At 52.2% G+C, this 22,639-nt stretch overlaps 1 protein-coding gene across 1 annotated transcript in view; it reads right to left on the reverse strand.

The window, feature by feature from the left end:
• Window positions 1-13,347, reverse strand: part of ICE1 (interactor of little elongation complex ELL subunit 1) — a 63,940-nt gene extending 50,593 nt beyond the window's left edge. The window contains exon 1 of the mRNA XM_070357753.1: window positions 12,325-13,347. Within this exon, the coding sequence (XP_070213854.1) occupies window positions 12,325-12,408 (84 nt within the window). The 5' untranslated portion in view covers window positions 12,409-13,347. The remainder of the gene's footprint in view (window positions 1-12,324) is intronic.
• Window positions 13,348-22,639: the final 9,292 nt, after the last annotated feature.

Genomic DNA, 22,639 nt, shown 5'->3' on the forward strand with positions numbered 1-22,639 from the left:
AAATGAATGGCCCATGCTACATCATGGATGAACACTGAAAACCTGCTAAGTGGAAGAAGCCAGTTACAAAAGGCTAACGCGGTATGCTTCATTCATGTGAACTGCCCATAACAGGCAAAGCCAGAGAGCCAGAGAGCAGACTAGAGACCACCAGGGGCTTGGGCTGGGGAAGCGGGATGACTGCTAGTGCTTAACGGGTTCTTGGAGAGGACACACGGGCAGGAAAGACATGTTTAACAAGTGGTAACCGGTTTCCATAACTGTGAATATACTGAAAACCACCTAACTGTACATATTAAAAGGATGAATTTTATGGTATGTGAATTATACTTCAACAAAACTGTTACAGCTAAATTAAAAACAGGAAAACAAAATAAAAGACTCAAAAAATTTGGTGGTAAAACTGGAAAAAAAAAAAAATGTCCTCCAAACCCCTCCCCCCAAAAAAAGCAGACACATAGGAAAGAATTCAGAAAAATAAAAGCAATCGGTGTGTCAGTGCAAGAAATGTCACCTGCCTGATAAGAGTCTCAGGGAAGAATGGAAAAGATAGGGAGATCATTAAACACTGAAAGTCAAGAAAAACCCAGAACTGCAGCCAGAGTTGCCAAACTGAAAGGGTCCAGCACACGGATTCCAACTGGATCCAAACCAGGAAACAGAAGCACACACTTTCAGAACACAGTTCAGTTCAGTTCAGTCCTCAGTCGTGTCCGACTCTTTTCGACTCCATGAATCGCAGCATGCCAGGCCTCCCTGTCCATCACCAACTCCCGGAGTTCACTCAAACTCGTGTCCATCAAGTCGGTGATGCCATCCGGCCATCTCATCCTCTGTTGTCCCCTTCTCCTCCTGCCTCCAATCCCTCCCAACAGCAGAGTCTTTTCCAATGAGTCAACTCTTCGCATGAGGTGGCCAAAGTATTGGAGTTTCAGCTTTAGCATCAGTCCTTCCAATGAACACCCAGGACTGATCTCCTTTAGAACAGACTGGCTGGACTCCTTGCAGTCCAAGGGACTCTCAATAGTCTTCTCCAACACCACAGTTAAAAAGCGTCAATTCTTCGGTGCTCAGCTTTCTTCACCAGTCCAACTCTCACATCCATACATGACCACAGGAAAAACCATAGCCTTGACTAGACGGACCATTGTTGGCAAAGTAATATCTCTGCTTTTTAATATGCTATCTAGGTTGGTCATAACTTTTCTTCCAAGGAGTAAGCGACTTTTAATTTCATGGCTACAATCACCATCTGCAGTGATTTTGGAGCCCCCCAAAATAAAGTCTGACACTGTTTTCACTGTTTCCCCATCTATTTGCCATGAAGTGATGGGACCGGATGCCATGATCTTACTTTTCTGAATGTTAAGCTTTAAGCCAACTTTTTCACTCTCCACTTCCACTTTCATCAAGAGGCTCTTTAGTTCCTCTTCACTTTCTGCCATAAGGGTGGTATCATCTGCATATCTGAGGTTACTGATATTTGTCCAGGCAATCTTGATTCCAGCTTGTGCTTCTTCCAGCCCAGCGTTTCTCATGTACTCTGCATAGAAATCAAATAAGCAGGGTGACAATCCACAGCCTTGACGTACTCCTTTTCCTATTTGGAACCAGTCTGTTGTTCCATGTCCAGTTCTAACTGTTGCTTCCTGACCTGCATATAGGTTTCTCAAGAGGCAGGTCAGGTGGTCTGGTATTCCCATCTCTTTCAGAATTTTCCACAGTTTATTGTGATCCACACAGTCAAAGGCTTTGGCATAGTCAATAAAGCAGAAATAGATGTTTTTCTGGAACTCTCTTGCTTTTTCCATGATCCAGCGGATGTTGGCAATTTGATCTCTGGCTCCTCTGCCTTTTCTAAAACCAGCTTGAACATCTGGAAGTTCACGGTTCACATACTGCTGAAGCCTGGCTTAGAGAATTTTGAGCATTACCTTACTAGCGTCTGAGATGAGTGCAATTGTGCAGTAGTTTGAGCATTCTTTGGCATTGGAATGAAAACTGACCTTTTCCGGTCCTGTGGCCACTGCTGAGTTTTTCAAATTTGCTGGCATATTGAGTGCAGCACTTTCACAGCATCATCTTTCAGGATTTGAAATAGCTCAACTGGAATTTCATCACCTCCACTAGCTTTGTTTATAGTGATGCTTTCTAAGGCCCACTTGACTTCACATTTCAGATGTCTGGCTCTAGGTGAGTGATCACACCATTGTGATTATCTTAGTCATGAGGATCTTTTTTGTACAGTTCTTCTGTGTATTCTTGCCACCTCTTCTTAATATCTTCTGCTTCTGTTAGGTCCATATCATTTCTGTCCTTTATCGAGCCCATCTTTGCATGAAATGTTCCCTTAGTATCTCTAATTTTCTTGAAGAGATCTCTAGTCTTTCCCATTCTGGTGTTTTCCTCTATTTCTTTGCACTGATCGCTGAGGAAGGCTTTCTTATCTCTCCTTGCTATTCTTTAGAACTCTGCATTCAGATGCTTATATCTTTCCTTTTCTCCTTTGCTTTTCTCTTCTCTTCTTTTCACAGCTATTTGTAAGGCCTTCCCAGACAGCCATTTTGCTTTTTTGCATTTCTTTTCCACGGGGATGGTCTTGATCCCTGTCTCCTGTACAGTGTCACGAACCTCAGTCCATAGTTCATCAGGCACTCTATCAGATCTAGGCCCTTAAATCTATTTCTCCCTTCCACTGTATTATCATAAGGGATTTGATTTAGGTCATACCTGAATGGTCTCGTGGTTTTCCCTACTTTCTTCAATTTAAGTCTGAATTTGGCAATAAGGAGTTCATGATCTGAACCACAGTCAGCTTCTGGTATCATTTTTGCTGACTGTATAAAGCTTCTCCATCTTTGGCTGCAAACAATACAATCACACAAGTCACATACAAAGAACCTGGAATCAGAATATCTTCCGACTCCAAAAATCAACTAGAGACCTGAGAAAGCAAGCCTTTAGCATGTTGGGGGAAAACGAATTCCAAGGTAAAATTCCACACGAGCTATCAATCAATCACGATGGAAAACAGACATTCTAACACTTGCAGTCTCCGCAAACTCACTCCCCAGGCGCCCCTGCTCAGGAGGTACCCAAGGACGTGAACAGAGCCCACCCTAATCATGAGATAAAAGAAGAGAGGACGAGGCAGGCACAAAAGAGAGGTCCGGAGAACCCCACAGGGGAGCTGTACACCAGTCTGGGGCAGGCCCAAGGGCTCAGAGGGGATGTTTCTCCTTAAGGATAAAACGACAGAAGACCCGGTAGAACGAAGGCATTAAGCTGTTCTGACTGACAGAGAGCTGCAAGGGAACACGGTGTCATTGCGCACTGAGATGGATTACTTTTTAAAATAACCTCTTCCCACCCACCCCCAATTCTCTTTCAAGTTCTTTGCAAGTCAATCTCATCTTCCCAGCCTTTCTTCCGGGGGCCATTCTGTAATGTCCAGAACTGTGCCAGACACATTCCAGAAACCTCAGGCTCTGTGGTTACACACAGCTGGGCTTAAATTCCTCTTACGCCACTTTCTAGAAGGGTGCATTGGGCAAACCAACTTAACTTGCCCTGCCTCAGTACGATCTCCAATTTTACAGGCAAGGAGACTGAAACCCTGGTTTGTGTGTGTGTTTGGGGGTGGGGCAGGTGATGTACCTGGCATGCTATCAGGATTAAACAGAAGGAGTCATATAAAGCATTTAACTTCATCTCTGCCATATTAACATTTTCAAGATTAATCCACTGAATTAAGGATATAGCTATTAATCAGGGAAAACACTAGAAAACACACAAATGAGGAAAAATAACTGCAATTTACCCCATATTTGGCTCTAACAAACAGTCATAATGATGTCAACTCTGAATAGTGACCTAAGGGGCATCACAACTACACTGAGAGGATTGTTTTTTCCACTGGGGGTGCAGGGGGTGATGGGTGCAGCTCCAGCCTCACCCTCCAAAGGCAGAAATAGAAAAATATGTCTGAAACTGAAAAACAAGAAGTAGCCACATACCTCTTTTATTCAACAATATGCAAGAGTGCAAACAAAACTGGTGTCTCTTGAGAACACGGACAGGCTGGCTGGGGGCTTAACAAATATGGTGCGTCTACCTGTCTTTCTAAACTATGCTCACACAGATTTTAAAAACTTAACATTTTAAAAGCTTAAAATCACAAAGCACAGCACTACCCAGGAAAGCAGCACACAGCGGGTGAGGAGTGCACCGTGGTGGCCGCCGCGCCCCAGCCCCTACCTCCTTCTCTGCCCGGCCGGCGGGTCTGCCGCTGCCCTGACCTCATGGAACAGTCTCCGGTGCTTCTCCAACCCCGCCCGCGGTCAAGGCCGCGAGTGATGCGTCTGGGAAGAGTGACCGCGCGTGAAGCAGAGGGCGGCAGGCCCCGCTGACCGATCGCCCGCGTGCGCACGCCGCACCCTCCCGGTGCCCAGCCTCCAGGGCGGACGCGGTCCAAGGTGAAGGCGGGGGTGTCCTGAGACCACTCTCCTTCCGCGGCCCGTGCTCTCCTTCTGGGACCCCATTCCCGCTGTCTCTGTGCTAACACAGCTTCCTCTCCTTCGGGGACTGCTGCCCCAGCGTCCCCTGGAAACCTCAAGTCCCCGCAGTCCCCTCTGCTGTCCTAACTCCCTCCTTCGGCTTTCCTCGGCCTCCAGCGCGCGCTCCTCCGGCTCCATCGTGCTCACTCCCGTGCTCGCTGACCCAGCCCCCAGAGCAGCCCCCTGGGTCCTGCAGCCTGCTCCACAGTGAGCGGTTCCCATCAGCCAGGTCCCAGCCCTGAGAGTCAGTGAGGACACAGAGAGCCAAGGGAAAGGGGAGAGAAGCAATCCTCTCCAATTCCCGTCTTCCCTCAACACAGCAGCTGTGCACGCGGGGCGGGGGGCACCGAGGGCCCGGGGCTGAGAGGCGGGCGGGGGATGGCCCTCGAGTTAGGCAAGTGGTGTTACAACACGCAGACATCAAGCAAATAAGGAAACACACGGTTGACAGCAGGCTAAGTAAACTGCCTGAGTCAGCCTGTGAGCACTGATGCTCGGGGAGGGAAGGTTCTCAGCTGACTCTGGAGTGCCCTTCCCGCCGTGGGAGGCCTGCCACCTTCGCAGTCACTCCTCACCCCATGGCCAGAGGCTGTCCACCCCCCAGGGCTGGTGCAGACCAGAGCCCACAGGGCAGGCCTGAGACTGCGGTCCTCAGAAAGGCCTGCTTGCGAGGAGGGGGGCCTTGGCTGGCATCTGGGAACCTAGCTTTCTGAAGGGCTCCCACCATTCCCCAAACCGTTAAGAGTGGTACCTAGTGGCCCAACGATGCGACATGGCTGCTGCTGAAAACTGCTTTCCTCCCGGGAGACCGGCACCTGGGCACGTAGGCAGGCACGACCACGTGGCCATGTGACCACAGCAGCCTCTGGGCTCGGAGTCTCTAATGAGCAGCCCTGCCGGACAATACTTGACATGCGTCACAACACACAGCTGCACAACCCTTGAATCAAGCGCTCAGCTGGCTTCCTCCACTGGCATCTAGCTCGCCTTTCCTGGGTCTGCTTTCACCGCAATAAACCACTAACCTAACCCTGGATCAGCCCCTTATGGGCGTCACCAAACTCGGGGCAGTTGTGGAGCTCGCTAATACAGGGTAACCGCCCAAACGTCTCCAGACCCGGCCAAGTGTTTCGCAGAGAAGACAAGGCTGTACTGGAACTTCCCCGCACACGAGAGAGAGACTGACGGAAAAAGGCAGAAGACACGACAACATAACGATACACCTCCTGATGGGCTCTAGCACCAGGAGGGGAAGCCACACCTGGCCTAATGCAGGCCCCTCGGAGGGGTCTACAGATAGTGACCTGAGGGAAATCACAGCTACATGGAGAGGCCAGAGGGAAGTGGGCATGAAGGCTTCTGGCCCGATGGGAGAGCTGAGGCTCTGCTGGAAAGCGCTCAGATCTTGAGGAAGCACACTGAGTGTGGAGCGGGGAGAGTGTGTGTGTGTGTGTGTGTGTGTGTGTAGATCAACGAGAATGTGGAGCGGGGACAAGTGTATGTGTGTGTGCACATGTGTATGTGTGTGAGGGAGTGTGTGTGTGTGTGTAGACCAACAAGAATGAGGAGCGGGGAGAAAGTGTGTGTGTGGGGAGTGAGTGTGTGTGTGTGTGTAGACCAACGAGAATGTGGAGCAGGGAGAAAGTGTGTGTGTGTGCGTGTTTGTGTGTGTGTTTGTGTGTGTAGACCAACGAGAATGTGGAGCAGGGACAAAGTGTGTGTGTGTGCGTGTTTGTGTGTGTGTTTGTGTGTGTAGACCAACGAGAATGTGGAGCAGGGACAAAGTGTGTGCGCGAGGGAGTGGAGTGTGTGTGTGTGTGTGTGTGTAGATCAACGAGAATGTGGAGCGAGGAGAAAGTGTGTGTGTATGTATATGTGTGGGTGTGGGTGTGTGTGTGTGTATGGACCAACGAGAATGTGGAGCAGGGACAAAGTGTGTGTGCGAGGGAGTGTGTGTGTATGTGTAGACCAATGAGAATGTGGAGCGGGGAGAAAGTGTATGTGTGTGTGCGCATGTGTGTGTGTGTGAGGGAGTGTCAGTGTGTGTAGACCAACAAGAATGAGGAGCGGGGAGAAAGTGTATGTGCGAGGGAGTGTGTGTGTGTGTCTATGTAGACCAACGAGAATGTGGAGCGGAGAGAAAGTGTGTGTGTGTGTGTGTGTGTGTGTGTGTGTGTGTGTGTGTAGACCAACGAGAATGTGGAGCGGGGACAAAGTGTGTGTGTATGTAGGAGTGTGTGCGTGTACAGACCAACGAGAATGTGGAGCGGGGACAAAGTGTGTGTGTGTAGGAGTGTGTGTGTGTGTGTGTGTGTAGACCAACGAGGACCTGAACACAAACATCCTGACCACCTGTGAATAGGATGAACAGAATATCAGCCTTCTCTGTACTCTTCTGGCAACTTTCCTGGAAGTTCTAAACTATTTCAAAATAAACTCTTTTTAAAAACCACAAATCTCTCTGATTGCTGTGCTGTGGGTGACTTCGCTAAATGACCAGCTTGAATCCTCTCCAATGAGCTGTGTTTCCTCCTCCTGTTTGCTACCTTTTTACCAACTGCGGCTGAATGGAGTCTGGTCGAGCTTCATGAGGGCTGAGCCTGTCCCCTGAGCGGTCAGCCAGGGCCCCAGGTGATGCCCCCTGGCACAGTGGGAACACCTACCCCTCCACCTGCACCCACCCTCGGGGGCCGCTGAGCGGCTCTGGCTCTGGGGAGGGCAGGCTTCAGCCTCGAGGGCCTCTTCTTGGGGCTTGATCATTCAGAGACTCCGCCGTTCCCCTCCTAGTCTCTGCCCAGGATGCCTCCTCTGCCCACACCACTCCCCTTCCATCTCTTCCCTCTCATTTACCACAAATGGTTCTTCAGGCCTAGACTCACTTCCTCCATGAAGCCTTCAGCTGCCCCTCCTGGATGCTCCCAGAGCACCTACCCTGAACGTCCCCTGGAAGAGAACAGTTGACCTCTGACCAACACGGTCTGAACTGCGTGGGTCCCACCTTTTACTCAGATTTTCTCAGTAAGCACTCATTACAAGACACGTACGCTGTGGACGCTGTTTCATTCATCTGTAACCTCAACCACTACACACACTCTACGCCTCCTCTGTTCACACTCAATTCCAACACACACCACAGTCTCACAAACATGGTGACGCTCGAAAAACATTCACTGACCGAATCTCGACTCTGAGAATTTGCTGTGACCACTCACACGTCGGTATGTATAGATGCAAGCGTGTTTCAAGTCGCAAGTAATGGAAGCCGGAAGCACTGGCGATTGTCAGCGGGGGTCCAACGCCGATTCATACAGACAGCTGGCTCGGCCGCTCCAAGGACGGCCGAACACCATTTATTCTGAATCTATTCTGGTTACACAAGCCGAACGGTGTAACTATGCGCTTCAAACTCTCATCTGGATTCTCCAGAGAATTAAAATGTTTTGCTCTGCAATAACCAAAACTGGTAAAAAAAAAAAAGGCAGGGAGGTGGGTGGAGAGGCCCTCTCCTTCACCAGAAAAAAGGGGCTTCCGCCAGCTTGAGTTAAAACCTCTCAGCGTAAGATCTGTTTAACGGTACATAATATCACCAGTGTGAGGATCCACACAGGTTTAGGATTTCCAAAGTGTGGCAACCCATACGGACACTGGGCTACAGGTCAGTGATCAACCATCGTAACCAGTAAGGGTGAGAAGACAGATGACGTGATGTCAGAGGCTAGGGAAAAACGTGGTCCATCTATAAACTTCTACATCAAGCCACAAAAGCAGTATCTCTGCACCTGCTAAAGAAAAAGAGGGCAGGGAATTCCCTGGCAGTCTAGTGGTTAAGACTCCAGGGTTTCAGTTCTGAGGGCTCGGGGTCAATCCCTGGTCAGGGAACTAAGATCCTGCAACCCAGAGGCATGACCAAAGTAAGAAAGAGAGAGAGAGAGAGAAGAGGGCCGGGAGGAGTGAGACGGGGAGGAAGCCGAGCAGCCCACACAGAGCACCGCTCCATGGGGACAACCGGCCTCCACGGGGCTCAGGAGGGAGCCACAGCGCTGGCTCGGGGGCTCCTGCAGGCAGACACCCCTGACGTGCGTGGTAAACTTCTGCAAGACCCAGGAGTCTCGGTGCACCAGAGCTCACAGCAAAGTGTGCTCTCTACATACCCTCTCTCTCTGAGACACACAACGAGCTGTGGTACTACGCAATCCTGCAGAAACGTCTTTGCTGCGGGGCCGACCGCAGGCCTGCTGACTGGCAAACGCCTGTTCTCACCCTCGGGGCTCCCCCATCCTGATCTCCCACACGCGTCCTCTTTACCTCCGTCTGTTTGCTGCTCCTGGCCTCATGACCCCATATCCACCTTAGAGACCAGCAGGCATGGACAGCACACACTCCTCCACTCTCCTGTCCCCACTTCTCCCCAACTACGGTTCTCACAGTGAGCTCAGAGCCCATCTGACCTAGCCGCTTTGCTTTTTCCCCGGAGGGGATCGTGGTACCTGGAGGCTCCACGTCCAGACACGAACACAGCTGAAACCCCTTGGGGCTTCAGTCCACACTTTCAGTGCCTGTCCCATCCCACAAACAAGGGTTCCCCCGAGCATAACCACACCCATCCCTCCAGTGCTACCCGTGGGTGTCTCTACACTACACAGGCTGAGCTGAGTGTCGGTGAAGGAGACCACAACACCTAACTATTTACAATCCTGCCCCTTTTGGAAAAGTCCTGCAGACTCCTGTACTTAGAGACCTCAGAGGACGACCCCTACGGCTGCTGGCTGGCTTGAGAACCAACAGAAGAATGTGGCGCAGCAGGAAGGAGGGAGGTGCCCAGGAGGCGACTGCAACAGCTTCTGGGCCAGAGATCACAGGGGTTCACATGAGAGGGGAAGCAGTGGGGAAAGGGAGAAACGGGTGGACCAGGAGAAGAACTGACAGTAAGCTGATAGGCTGGACACAAGGTGTGAGAGAAAAGTGAGGAACCAAGGGGGACATCTAGTTTCTGCCCGAGCCACCAGGAGGATGCAGTTGCTACTCTGAATGAAGACCAGGTCTTTGAAGGAGATTCGAACCCACAACTGGACAGTGGGTTATTTACATTCATCGTCCTCCTACAGAAAAGCCTGTGACTCACTGTCCTCTTAGAAGAAGAGCCAACATCCTTATGACAGTCTCGAAGGGCGTCCCCGGTCAGCCTCTGTTCTAACTTCATCAAATTCTGTAGGTCATCGTGCCCCCACCAAATTCATATACTGACGAATAATCAGCAATAGGACGGGCACAGCAGGGTGGTCCTCTGCTGGGTAAACAGGTCAGAACGGCACAGCCTTTGGGGATGGAATCTGTGCTCTTACGAAGGAGACCCCAGAGCACTGCCAAGTGAGGGCACAGCAGGAAGGAATCAGAGAGCAGATCCGCCAGTCCCTGGATCCTGGACTTGGCGGCCACCGTGACTGTGAGGAGTGAATCCCTTGTCACCTGGCCAGGGCGGCCCCAAACCGACCAAGACCCCAGCACGCGCTCCACCCCAGCTGCTGTGCCTCCACGTCTTCCCAAGCACATGAGTGAATGGCCACCACAGCGACCTCTCTGCCGTCTGGGGTGCTCCTCTCCAAAGACATCTCCAGAGCTTATCCTCACCCTCTCTGCCCAAAGACAACCTCCCTGAGGCCTCCAGGACTCCCTACTTAAATTCTACCAGATACTGGCCCTTTCTTCAGCCTTTTATTCCTCTGCCTCCTTTCTCTGCTCAATTTATTTCCAACATGTTTATTACCTTCTCACATAACTTGTTGACTATCTCCTCCCCCTACCTCCTAACATAGAGGCTCTAAGAGATGAAGAATATTTGCCTTTTCACCCACTGCTGTACCTGTACTTCCTAAAACACAGGAGGGAATCAAAAAACATTTGCTGAGTGAGTAAACAGCCCAAAGAACAAATACAACTTACAAAAGATTCAAGAGAACTTCCCTCATGGACCTGGGTTTTGAGGGAAAAACAAAAGCACATTATGAATGCCTCCATGAGACATCTCAGCTCAGACAGTGACTTTCCCATTAGTTCCTCCTCTATTTCAGAGTGCCAGGGCAGGACTTTCTTCTCTCCCTCCCTGCTCCCAGCCCTTAAAATGTCTGGTATTAGCTCATAGATGATGCTGTTAGAAAAATAAAACCCCAAACCCTCAGCTTCTCTGATAGCCTCGGGGCCTACACTCCTTCCTGCCTTCACAGAGCTCTGCCTCTGCCCCAACCGGAGCTCCTCCAGTTCCTGACACCTCGCTCCTTTTCACCCCAAAACTCGATCACCTGTCAAACCTTCTACCTAGGAAGCTCCTCCCACACCTTTTCCAGTCTGCTTCTCATCATTCACGTGTCCGAATGTCACCAGCTCAAGAGCAACCTGCCCTCCGGGCAGCCCCCAGCGGAGGAAAAACCACCACTCCAACTCCTCCTCTATTTTCCTAACACTTCAAACCTTACGTCCACACATACACCTTATCTACAAGATTACTGTTCACCACTACTTTATTCACCACTATGTCCCTAGTGCCTACACCACCAGGTAGAACAGGAGTAATTTAATTACGTGTCAGTACCGTGCTGGACTACAACCTTCAGATGGTAAAGAATCCACCTGCCAAATGCAGAAGACACAAATTCGATCCCTGGGTTGGGAAGATCCCCTGGAGAAGGAAATGGCAACCGCCTCCAGTATATTCCTGCCTGGAAAAAAAAACCCCACGGACAGAGAGAGGAGCCTGGAGGGCTACACACACAGCCCATGGGGTCACAAAGAGCTGGACGCGACTGAGGACACAGGCACAGGCGGTGCACAGCACTGCTTTACCACTGAAAAATATTGATGACAGCAGCAAAAAGAGAGACTCCTGATATCAGACAGCTGCGAGAAGTCCAGCTGGGGAGGAGCACTCCGCAGGACCTGAGGCAGACGCTGGCAGCGGCTCCTCTTCTGCCAGGGGCACGCACACTCCACGCTACACTTCAGAGACCTGCATTGTCCGCCTGCCTTCGGGGAACGAATGACCCTCCTGGCCAACCCGCAGGCCACATGAGCACCCGCCCCCACCACCCCCACAAGCAAGAAATACGGAAGGACGGCCCGGCACAGTAAAAAATCAACCACCTTCTCCTGGGAGAGATTAGCTTCCCTTGGCATTCTGACCACCACTCATCTCCCTCGGAGTCAGCCTTGGGGGAAACACCGGGATTGGAGAAGGGAATCTCGGGGGGCCCCCCAACCCTCCACCAGCGCTGCATCTAGGAAATGAATCCCGGATTCTAAGCCTGAAGAACGCAGCGGAAAATCGCTAAGACATGCCCAGTTCTTGCAAGCCCATGGACTGTACCCTGCCAGGCTCCTGTGTCCATGGGATTCTCCAGACCAGAATACTGTAATGGGTAGCCTTTCCCTTCGCCAAGGGATCTTCCCGACCCAGGGATCGAACCCAGGTCTCCCGCATTGCAGGCAGATTCTTTACCACCTGAGCCACCAGGGCAGTCCAAGAATACTGGAGTGGGTAGACTCTCCCTCCTCCAGCGGATCTTCCCGACCCAGGAATCGAACCAGAATCTCTCCCCTGCATTGCAGGCGGATTCTTCAACAGCTGAGCCACCAGGGAAGCCGTAGCCATTCCCAATACGGGGAGGGGGAGGGGGGCTTCCGCCCGACCCTCACCCCCACTCCCGCCCCCGCCCCGCGCCCCGCACGGCCCTGCCCAACCTCTCCGCGCCCTCGGCCTGAGGGGCAGACGCCTCACCTGCTGCAGAGAGGCGCAGCCCTGACAACGCGAGAGGTCCGCCGCCGTCCCCGGCGCCGCCGAGTGGGTCTCGCCCGGCATCATGGTGCCGCCGCCGGGCCCGCGGAGCCCGCGCGCCTCAGGGGCCGGCGGCCTCGGCCCCGTCCTGCCTCTGCTGACGCCGTCGGGGCCGTCCGGCCCTATCGGGCCGCTTCCCGCCGAGTCCGGGCGGGTCCATCCGTGCACCGAGGTCCCCGTGGAGCCGGGAGAACGGCTCTCCGAGCCAGAGCCACCTCAGGCGCTGCAGACAGAAACGATACACCCGGCGCGGCCCCCCGAGCGTGCGACGCCGCTCAGCCAGGACCCCGCCCCGCCCCGGCTCGTTCCGCCCCCATGCCGCGGCTCGGGGCTGCCCGCCGCGCCGCCTGAGGAAAAACGGGGCGCGGGGCTGCGCCTCGGCGGCGGGGGTACACCGCCCGAAGAAACGGCACAGGGCGGAGAGGCGTCGGACGGGTCCCCTCTTTCGCCGTGTAGGGTTTAGTCTTCCTTTGCCGGCTTGCTTTGTAGACGGCTTTCGATAGACACCAAAAACCTTCGCCGAGGGGGGAGGTGACCTGAGGTGACGTCACTGCAGGCGCCTCCTGGCCCTGAAGGACCCCGCACGCTGACGGGCCGGTGCGCGTGTTTTAACTGGAGCGGCGCGCTCCGTCAGACTGCGGCCGGGCCCAGGCGGAGACCCGAGGACTACATCTCCCGGCGGTCCCCGCGCGCCGGGCGGACCCCGAGCAGTTCTTCCGGCCGCCGCGGGCGCGCCTGAGGGGGCGGTTCGCCTCCTTAGGCGTTGTCGTCGTCGCCGCTGACCAGCCCTTCTTCTCAGACGTCTTTCTTCTCCGCAGCTCCTTCTCCTTCCGTGTCCACTTGCCTTCCGGCCCCGCGCTCCTCGGCCTCTTTCCCCTCCACCCCCCGGAAGTCCAGCCAAGCACAGCGCCTGGCCGAATCCTGAGCGACCCCGCCTCCCGTCAGTGGCCGGCTGCTACCAAATCTTTTTAAAATCTCTTCAAAGGGGAAAAAAGAGAAAATCTTCACTTTACAGCAATTCCCGGATACCCTGAAGTCCTCATCCTCTTGTTTGAATCGAAGTTTTCCCCAATATCCGCTGCCACCAGAATCTTTTTGATAATCCCAGCTTGCCATCGGTTACCTTGCTCGGAAGCCTCAGACGTCGGTTCTCGACGTCTGGTTAGGAACTCCGAATTCTTAGCGTCCCATACAAGAACTGCATGCATTAAGGAGGCGTCCCAGACCCTATCAGCTCCTTCCTAAATCTTCAGGATGGAAATTGCAACTGAAAACACGTCCCCTCCCCGTCCGCCCGGCCCCCCCCCCGCCTTCCAAGAAAGCAGTCTGTGCTCCTCTCCAAACGCCGGCATCCCTGTCCTTGCTTGTACACGCTCTGCGGTTGAAGCTGGCTGTGAAGTGGAGGGACCAGGTGTCCAGCAGTCGCTTAGATCGCCTGTCCTTGGCACTGAAGACACGTCTGTACTCGTCCGAGGGGCTACTGTGGGATGTGCAGAAAACAGAAGTAGGGTTAAAAGTGAAAGGAGAAGCGAGAAAGAGCAGAGGAACCCCTGTGGTCCTGATGACTTTCCATGTCTGCCTTCCAACCTCGGACAAACAGGTCTTAACAGTAACTTCCTTTTTATCTAAGGTTCCCCAAATGTAGTCCCCCCCCCCCCCCAGGGTATCTTAGTTAGGGAGGCACCAGCTTATACTCCAGCATTGGCTCCCTCTGCACTGTCCACCCGCCTACACGACATCCCTACCCCTGCAGGAACTGGGAATTCACTGCTGCCTTCCTGTCCCCTGCACCTGCCTGGAACGCCCTTCCTGCCAGCTTGGCATTCTGTAACCCTCCTGTCCTTCCAGGCCGCATGTTTTACCTCCACGACCACAATATGTATGTCCTTTTTTGTCCGCTTGTTGTTGTTTACTTACTATGTCATATCCTAACATATGTGACCCCATGGACTATAGCCCACCAGGCTCCTCTGTCCACGGCGTTTCCCAGGCAGGAAAACTGGAATGGGTTGTCGTTTCCTTCTCCAGGGGATCTTTCTGACCCAGGGATTGAAACTGTCTCCTGCCTTGGCAAGCAGATTCTTTATCGCTGAGCCGTCAGGGAAGCCTGTTTTTGTCCCTTAGCACTAATTTTTTTTTGAAATTAATACCACATTTTGACTTGGATAATGGTGGTCTTTATGTCTTAGAGGTGAGTTTTCCTTTGAAACTCTGCAAAGTGCTGTACACAGTAGGTGCTCCATGAATGTCAGAGTGAGTCAGATTTGCTGCAGCTAATTGAAAGTGAAAAATAATAAGCACTTCCGCTCAGAAGTGAAAGTGCATTTGCTCCATCTTCTCCATTTCTCATAAGATATTCAAAGGGGGAAAAAACCCAATAGCAGCAGTCCGTTTTGTGTAATGTAGTGTGGGCAAACTTTCCATAAACGGCCACACAGTAAATATGTTAGGATTTGGGGAACATACTGGTCTTTACTGCATATGTCATTTTTTTTGTTTGTTTGTTTTTGAGGAACCGTCTACAGGTGTAAAAATCATTCTTACCCGGCAGGCTGTGCATAAACAAGTGTAGTTGTAGTTCATAATGGAAATTGGTGTTGGCCACTGGTTAGGGAATGCTGGAAATGACATTTTTCCTCTCCTGTAAGAATGGCCACCCGTACTGTGTCATACTGTAGCCCCTGATGTGAAGAGCCCACTCCTTGGAAAAGCCCCCGATGCTGGGAAAGATTGAGGGCAGGAGGATAAGGGGACCACAGAGGATGAGATGGTTGGAAAGAATCACTGACTCAATGGACACGAGTTTGAACAAACTCGGGGAGATACTGAAAGACAGGGAAGCCTGGCATAATGCAGTCCATGGGGTCACAAAGAGTCCAACAGAACTTAGCAACTGAGAGACAGCAACATTGTGTCATTGTGATGGAAGCAAACAAGCATATGTCTACATTGCAGAAAACTGCAAGCAAAGGCTTTGGAACCATGCACCTGGCTTTAAACTCTGAAGCAAGTGATCTCTTTGAGCTGCTATTTCCTTACAGAGGAGTAGCTGTAATTTAAGGGTAAAATGAAAAGGGCAGGGCCAAGCCCATAGGCTCTACCATACAGTGAAGAGGCATTCACAGTTTATTGATGGTGTCATCTAGTTTGGAAAATAGATAATATCTCCATCCAACTCACATAAAAAAAATAATAGAAAAGGGAAAAAAGAGGTTTGGTTTGGGTGTGTTTTTTGGGTTTTGTTTTTTTTTTTTGCAATTTTTTAAATTTTGATCAAGCTTCCAAGGAAAACTGTTTTTCTGTCAGACTGTCCTAAGACCTGGAGGATGTCTAGATTCTGGTTCTGATTTTGGGGACCCCTGTGCCTGGAGTCCAGGAAGCTACTTAGAGAATCCAAGTATAATAGTCTCAGTTCTTGGCCCACACCCTCCTCATCACCCCCCATATCCTTGGTAGCTTCTCAAAGTTAATGCTTTGAAGAATAACAAAATAAAGTTTAATTGAATTGATTATTTAATTTATTAACATGATTCCACTGAAATGGCTAATAGGTTTTATCTAGAAGTCAAGGCTTATATCACAAGAACTCAAAGTGCAAAGCTGTTTGTTCTTTGAATGTTCTGATATTTTGCTTTATGGAGAGCTATTCTTTCACCTGCTGCATTTGCCCATAAGCAAAATAAACTGTGTTTCTTCCTTCTTCTAAATTCCTGAGAGGTGTGTTAGGGAATAATGGCAACTCTAGCAGTCTGCAGTTCAGTGGTATTATCTAAGTTGTGCCAGTTTCTGCATCTGCAATGTAATGCTACCATAAGCCCACAAGATGGCTGTCTTTCCCTGTCTGTGGTTTAGACCCAAATGGAATTTCCAACCATGTTTATGACTTACTAGCAGCAGCAGCAGTACTTTGGCCACTTGATGCAAAGAGGCAACTCATTGGAAAAGACCCTGATGCTGGGAAAGATTGAAGGCAGGATGAAAAGGGGATGACAGAGGATGAGATGGTTGGATGGCATCAGGGACTCAATGGACATGAGTTGAGCAACTCGGGGAGACAGTGAAGGAAGGGCAGCAGTTCTGCAGTCCATGGGGTTGTAGCGAATCAAACATGACCGCGGTTGAACAAAGCAACAGTCCCTTCTGGGTGGGGAGGGATGTTTGAGTTTTCTCCGGGGATCAGTGGTGGGCTCTATGCCTTTGCTGCTTTTTTAAAAACTATTTATCTATTCGGCAGCAGTGGGTCTTAATCGCAGCACACGAGATCTTCGTCACATTATGCAAGATCTTTCGTTGCAAACAGACATTCTTCAGCTTTGGTGTGCAGATTTAGTTTGCTTTGCAGCACATGGGGGTCATAGTTCCCTGACCAGGGATCAGACCTGTGTCCCCTGCATTGTGAGGCAGATTCTTAACCTTTGGACTACCAGGAAGTCTCTTTCCCAGCACTGGGGTTTTTTCCAATGAATGGGCTCTTCACATCAGGAGCTACAGTATGACACAGTAGGGGTGGCCATTCTTACAGGAGAGAAAAATGTCATTTCCAGCATTCCCTAACCATCGGCCAACACCAGTTTCCATTATGAACTACAACTACACTTGTTTTTGCACAGCCTGCCAGGTAAGAATGAGTTTTACATCTTAAGTCAAGGGGTCTTACCTGAAAGATTGAGTTTACTCAGAAACCTGAAGAACCAGTTTTTGGAAGACACCCTGAGGCTGGGAAAGATTGAAGGCGGGAGGAGGAAGGGACAGAGGACAAGATGGGATAGACATGAGTTTGAGCAGTCTCTGGGAGTTGGTGAAGGACTGAGAGCCTCTGCAGTCCATGGAGTCACAGAGTCACACATGACTGAGCGACTGAACAACAACCTGGAAACCTGAAGAACCAGTTTTTGCTTTAAAACAAGCGTGATTTGGAATAGAAGGCAGAACTGATACAGCTGATACAGATGAAGCGCAATTTAAAGGACTTTCCTGGTTGCTAAAGCCCTCTGCAGGGGAGTGTGAGGTGTTTTGTGAACATCTGGCAGCTGTAACTCCTGGTCACCTAGGACTCTTCTGTGGTCTCCAGGATTTGCTTCCTGAAAGTTCCCACCCTACAGACCCAGTAACTTCTGGCCCCTTCCAGCACCAGGATCATCTACACAGTTTTGGGGGCCAGATATAAGATGAAAATGCCAGACACCTTGTTCAGAACTTCTGATGAATTTTAAGATGCAACAACAAAGCCTCAAACAGGGGCGGGCCTCTTGTGAGCGAGGGTCAGTCTTGACAATGGGTAGCGCACTGAGAAAGTGGCCCCGCTGCCTCCCTGTCTGGAACCAGACCTGCCCCCAGCTCCCCTCGCCTCCCGCCGTGGTCCACCCTCCCACCCTTGGAGCACAGAGCTGTGTCCTCCCTGCTCCCACACTCAGCCCACCAGGTGGTCCTCCCTTCCTGTCCTAAGAGACAACAGAGTCCGACCAGTCCAGAGACATCGTGTGTGGACCTCTTGCTTCGCCGAAGGCTCTCATCCCAGGCCTCGCATCTCTCCTCCCTGTCTGTCCGTCTGTCCAGGCCCTTCATGATCCTGGTTGCACATGGTCTCAGCCACCTGTGTTGTGGGTCACTCCTGTCTCCTATGGCTGTGATTGTAAGACTCCACGGAGCCCTGGGATAACTGCAGGGCGACCCCAGGAAAAATCTGAAGGAGGGCTCAAAATGTTCTAACTGTCAAAGAAAAAAAACATGCTATTTCCGACACTTGGCAAAGAACAGCAAAGCCCTTATTTATGCCCTGGTGACAGCCATAGGGAGCCCTGCTGGGCTTTTGAGGCAGGAGAGAGGGCTTGGGCTCTGAGCCAGCGACCAAGAGGGAAGGTGGGGATTTGCAGCCGCAGCACAGAGCGGTGGGCGGGGTGGGGGTGGGGCAGGGGGCAGAGCATTTCTAAGAGAAACATCCAGCCTGGGGGTGGGGGAGTGGGGACAGGGATCCTGGCTAAAGCTTCCTGACAGGACTCTAGCTGCAGGCAGGCAGGGTGGTCAGACCTCATGTCGGGGACGTGGAAGATGGCGAACGTGATCACACGTCTCCGGGTCCTGTGCCCAGGGTGGGGCCTCCTGGTCCAAGTGACTGAACAAGACTCTGGCTCAGATCCAACCAGGCAGGGATGAGCCCTGAAGCCCGGGGGTCAGGGCCACACTGAGAGGACAGCTCGGAGGAGGCCTATGCAGGGGAGACCTGGTGGGCAGCAGCAGCCGTGCTCCCGGGGTCTGCTCCGCCCGCCCCTCCACATGTCACCTGAAGCGAAGCGCTCTCTCCCGGAAGAAGCCTGGGGACCTGTCTCTCAGAGCCACCACTCAGCCCAAGAACGAGGGGAGCTCTGTTGAGGCCATTCCGTGTCATGTTAGTTGCTCAGTCGTGTCCGACTCTTTGTGACCCCGTGGACTGTAGCCCGCCAGGCTCCTCTGTCCATGGGATTCTTCAGGCAAGAATACTGGAGTGGGTGGCCATTCCCTTCTCCCGGGGATCTTCCTGACCCAGGGGTCGAATCTGGGTCTTCTGCATTGCAGGCAGATTCTTTACCACCTGAGTTACCAGGGCAAATCCACCAGGGCATTTCTGAATGAGAATAGCCTTCCCTGTTAGCACTTCAAGCCTGCCTGCCAGTGGGTCCCAGCACCAACGACAGCAAGGCTGGACGCACGGTGAGAGAGGGAAGACAGAGGTCACCACAGGCCACCCGTGGCGCCTTCTGACCCCTGATCCTTTCGGGCAGATGAGAGGGAGGAAGGGTCTCTGGCAGACACGGTCTGAGGGTAGTGGTGCTCCTTTGAGACAGGCTTCCTTTTTCCATTTCATGGGAATCAAAGCTGATGCGGATGCAGCATCCCCAGGCCCTGGGAGGCTGTCCTCCCAGCTGGACGTGCTGCGGGCGCCTCCCTTCTCCCCCTGGCCCTTCACACTCGACTGCTGGCTCAGTCCTCACCCTGGAGTCCTGCCGGCACCTCCGTAGCAGGCACGTGAAACCCTCTGCCCCGATTTTTGCTGCAAGTCATACCGTGTCCCACTGTTTTATGGAGACAGTGAGGGATCCACCCCCTCCTGTGCCTTCTCTAGGGCCACAATTCCCTCCCGCCCTCTTGAGAGTCTGCTCTGAGCTGAGGTTTGGTCCTCACAGTCCCTGCTGGCCTGGCCTGTATCCCTGAGCAATCGGGGAACAACTCTGGGAATGGCGTGTTATGCCTGTGATCCCCGTGGCCCCTGTGCTCTTAGCATCCTCGTCACTATTTAAAGGGGCCCATCCTTGCTAACATAGCCCGAACCTCTCCTAAACTGGCATGTGTGTTCAACGATGTTTCACCATCATCTTTTCGTGGTTATTAACTATGAGGTCCGGTGAGCCCCACTCGAGCTTTGACGTGACACTGCCCCTTGGTGGCCTCAGTCCCATCCTGGGAAGTGTCTTTACGCATCTGTGAGCTTGCTCTGGGCCTGGGTCCCAGCTGGAGCCTGCTCTGAGGGGCACTGGGTGTCAGCTTCACACACTGCAAATTCTCACTCTACGTCAGAGTTTCCCAGCCTCACCAGCTGCTCTCTTCTTTAGTTGCTGAGTCATGTCCAACTCTCTGTGACCCCATGGACTGCAGCCCTCCAAGCTTCCCTGTCCTTCACCATGTTCCAGAGCTTGCTCAAACTCATGTCCATTGAGATGGTGATGCCTTCCATCCATCTCATCCTCTGTTGCCCCCTTCTCCTCCTGCCTTCAATTTTTCCCAGCATCAAGGTCTTTTCCAGTGAGTTGGCTCTTCATATCAAGTGGCCAAAGTATTGGAGCTTCGGCTTCAGCAACCCTGGGGCTGGGTAATTCTGGAGAGTTGTGATGGTGGGGCCTTCCTGTGCCTCAGGTTATTAAATGGCAGCCCCCAGGCTGTATACCAGAAGCCAGGAGCCCCTCACCCTCTGTCACCCTTGAGAAAACCAAAACTCCCTCCAGACCTTGCTCACATCCCCGGGGCGGAGGTGGGGGGCGGTACAAAACCACCCCTCCTTGAGAACCACTGCACTACCTCACGGAAGTTGTGTCTTTAATTTTCTTGGTGGCTGGAAGGGAAAACGTGGAGATGAGGGAGCGATTTCTTAAAGACGGAGGATGCGCATCTCAGCCTGCACCGCTTTCCTTTGTCGTAGCTGCTGGTCACCCTTTCCCCCTTCCCTGGGGTCTTACTGGGGTCCAGACACCCTCTCCCCTGGACACCCCCCATCCCACAGGCTGCTCCTCGTCAGTCTCTCTTACTGGCCCCCCAGACTGCCCCTTACAGGGTGTCAGTGTGGGCACACCTGGAGTGGTCCGCCTCCTCCCCTCCCTCCACATTCACTCCCTGTGCGGTGAACTCCTCCATCTGCCCGGCTTCCAGTCCCAGCTGACACCACGCAGCCTGGTCCGCTGGCCTGAACTCTACAGGAGCAGGTCCCCTGCCTTGGTGCGCTCTCCCGCAGCGGGGAAGGGGCGTCCTGACCATCTGGCCGGGTTAGCTGCCACGTGTTCTCCACTTACAGGCCCAGAGCCGAGGAGGCCCCTTCCCTCCTCTCCTCTCTCCCGCACGTCCAGCTCGCGGGCAGCCGGGCAGTCCAAGCGCATGCATCCCAGGCTCCCATCGTGCCCACCGTCCTCCCCCGCGCCTGTCCCCCTTTACTCATCCCAGCAGAGCTTTGACAGATGAGTCATCTCAGATTCCCCAGCGGACGGGTAAAGAGTGAAGTCACGGCCAACCTTGCTGCCTCTGTGTTCTCACTGTCCCCCGCCCCTCCCAGACATGCCCTGAGAGGCTCCAGGCACCTCTGACCCACTTCGAGAGGCTCTTCCTTCCCCTCAACATCTGTGGGCCCCCTCCCCCACCTCATTCACTTCTCTGCTGCAGAACCCCCCTCCCCCAAGCAGAGGGTCTGCCAGGGGAGTCTGTCCAGACCAGCTTGGCTGTCAGTCTTTTGAGCTCTCATCACCACCCGACATGACCTGCCTGTGTGCTGATAACTTCACTCGGCTGGAACTGGCACTTCCTGGAGAAGCACTTTGTATTCATTCTGGGTCCCCTGTACCTAGAGCTTGCCTCATGTGCCTAACATGCCTGTTATTCAACAGGTCTCACTGTGGAAAGAATTAATGAGTGATCAATTAACAATTAACTAATCACTAATTAACAAATGAGTGATTAATTAACAAATACCTGGATTTAAAAATATAGGTTAGATTAAAAACCAGGAACTCCACAGTTGTGCCCCGTGACACTCAGCTGAATGAGCTGAAAAATGCATGTCACCATGTGGGTATTCGTAACAGCTTTGTTCGTAATTGCTGAGACTTGAAAGCAACTCAGATGACCCTCAGTAGGTGCATAAATAGATAAACTGCGGTCCATCCAGTCAGTGGAATACTATTCAGTACTAAAAAATGTGTGTTAAGCCATGAAAAGTTCAGTTCAGTCGCTCAGTCCTGTCTGACTCTTTGTGACCCCATGGACTGCAGCACTCCAGGCTTCCCTGTCCATCACCAACTCCTGGAGCTTGCTCAAACTCATGTCCACTGAGTCAGTGATGCCATCCAACCATCTCATCCTCTGCCATCCCCTTCTCCTCCTGCCCTCAATCTTCCCAGCATCAGGGTCTATGAAAAGACATGGGGGAGACTTAAGTGCCCATTACAAAGTGAAATAAGCCAGTGTTAGTGAGCTACATCCTGTATGATTCTGACTCTTAAGACATTCTGGAAAAGGCAAACTATGCAGACAATAAAGGCTTCCCGGGTGGTGCTAGTGGCAAAGAACCAGCCTGCCAATACAGGAGGCTTAAGACATGCTTCCATCCCTGGGTCGGGAAGATCCGCTAGAGGAGGAAATGGCAACCCACTCCAGTATTCTTGCCTGGAGAATTCCAGTGACAGAGGAAGCCAGCTGGTTATGGTCCATAGGCTCACAAAGAGTCAGACAATACTGAAGTGACTTAGCACGCATGCATGGAGACAGTGAAAAGATTGTGGTTTCCAGGGCTTGGGGAGAGGGGAGGTGAACAGGTGGAGCACAGAGGATTTTTAGAGCAGTTAAAATATTTTTATGTGTTAGAGGATAATAACGGTCAGATGTCTTATGTTTGTCCAAATCCGTAGGCCGTTCATCACCAAGAGTGAACACTCACGTAAAGTACGGACTTTCGGTGATGATGACTCATCGGTGTGGCTTCCTCAGTTATAACAAATGTACCACATGGAGGGAGGTGTTGGCA

The sequence above is a fragment of the Bos mutus genome, chromosome 20 (assembly GCF_027580195.1).
Source record: "Bos mutus isolate GX-2022 chromosome 20, NWIPB_WYAK_1.1, whole genome shotgun sequence".
NCBI lineage: Eukaryota > Metazoa > Chordata > Mammalia > Artiodactyla > Bovidae > Bos > Bos mutus.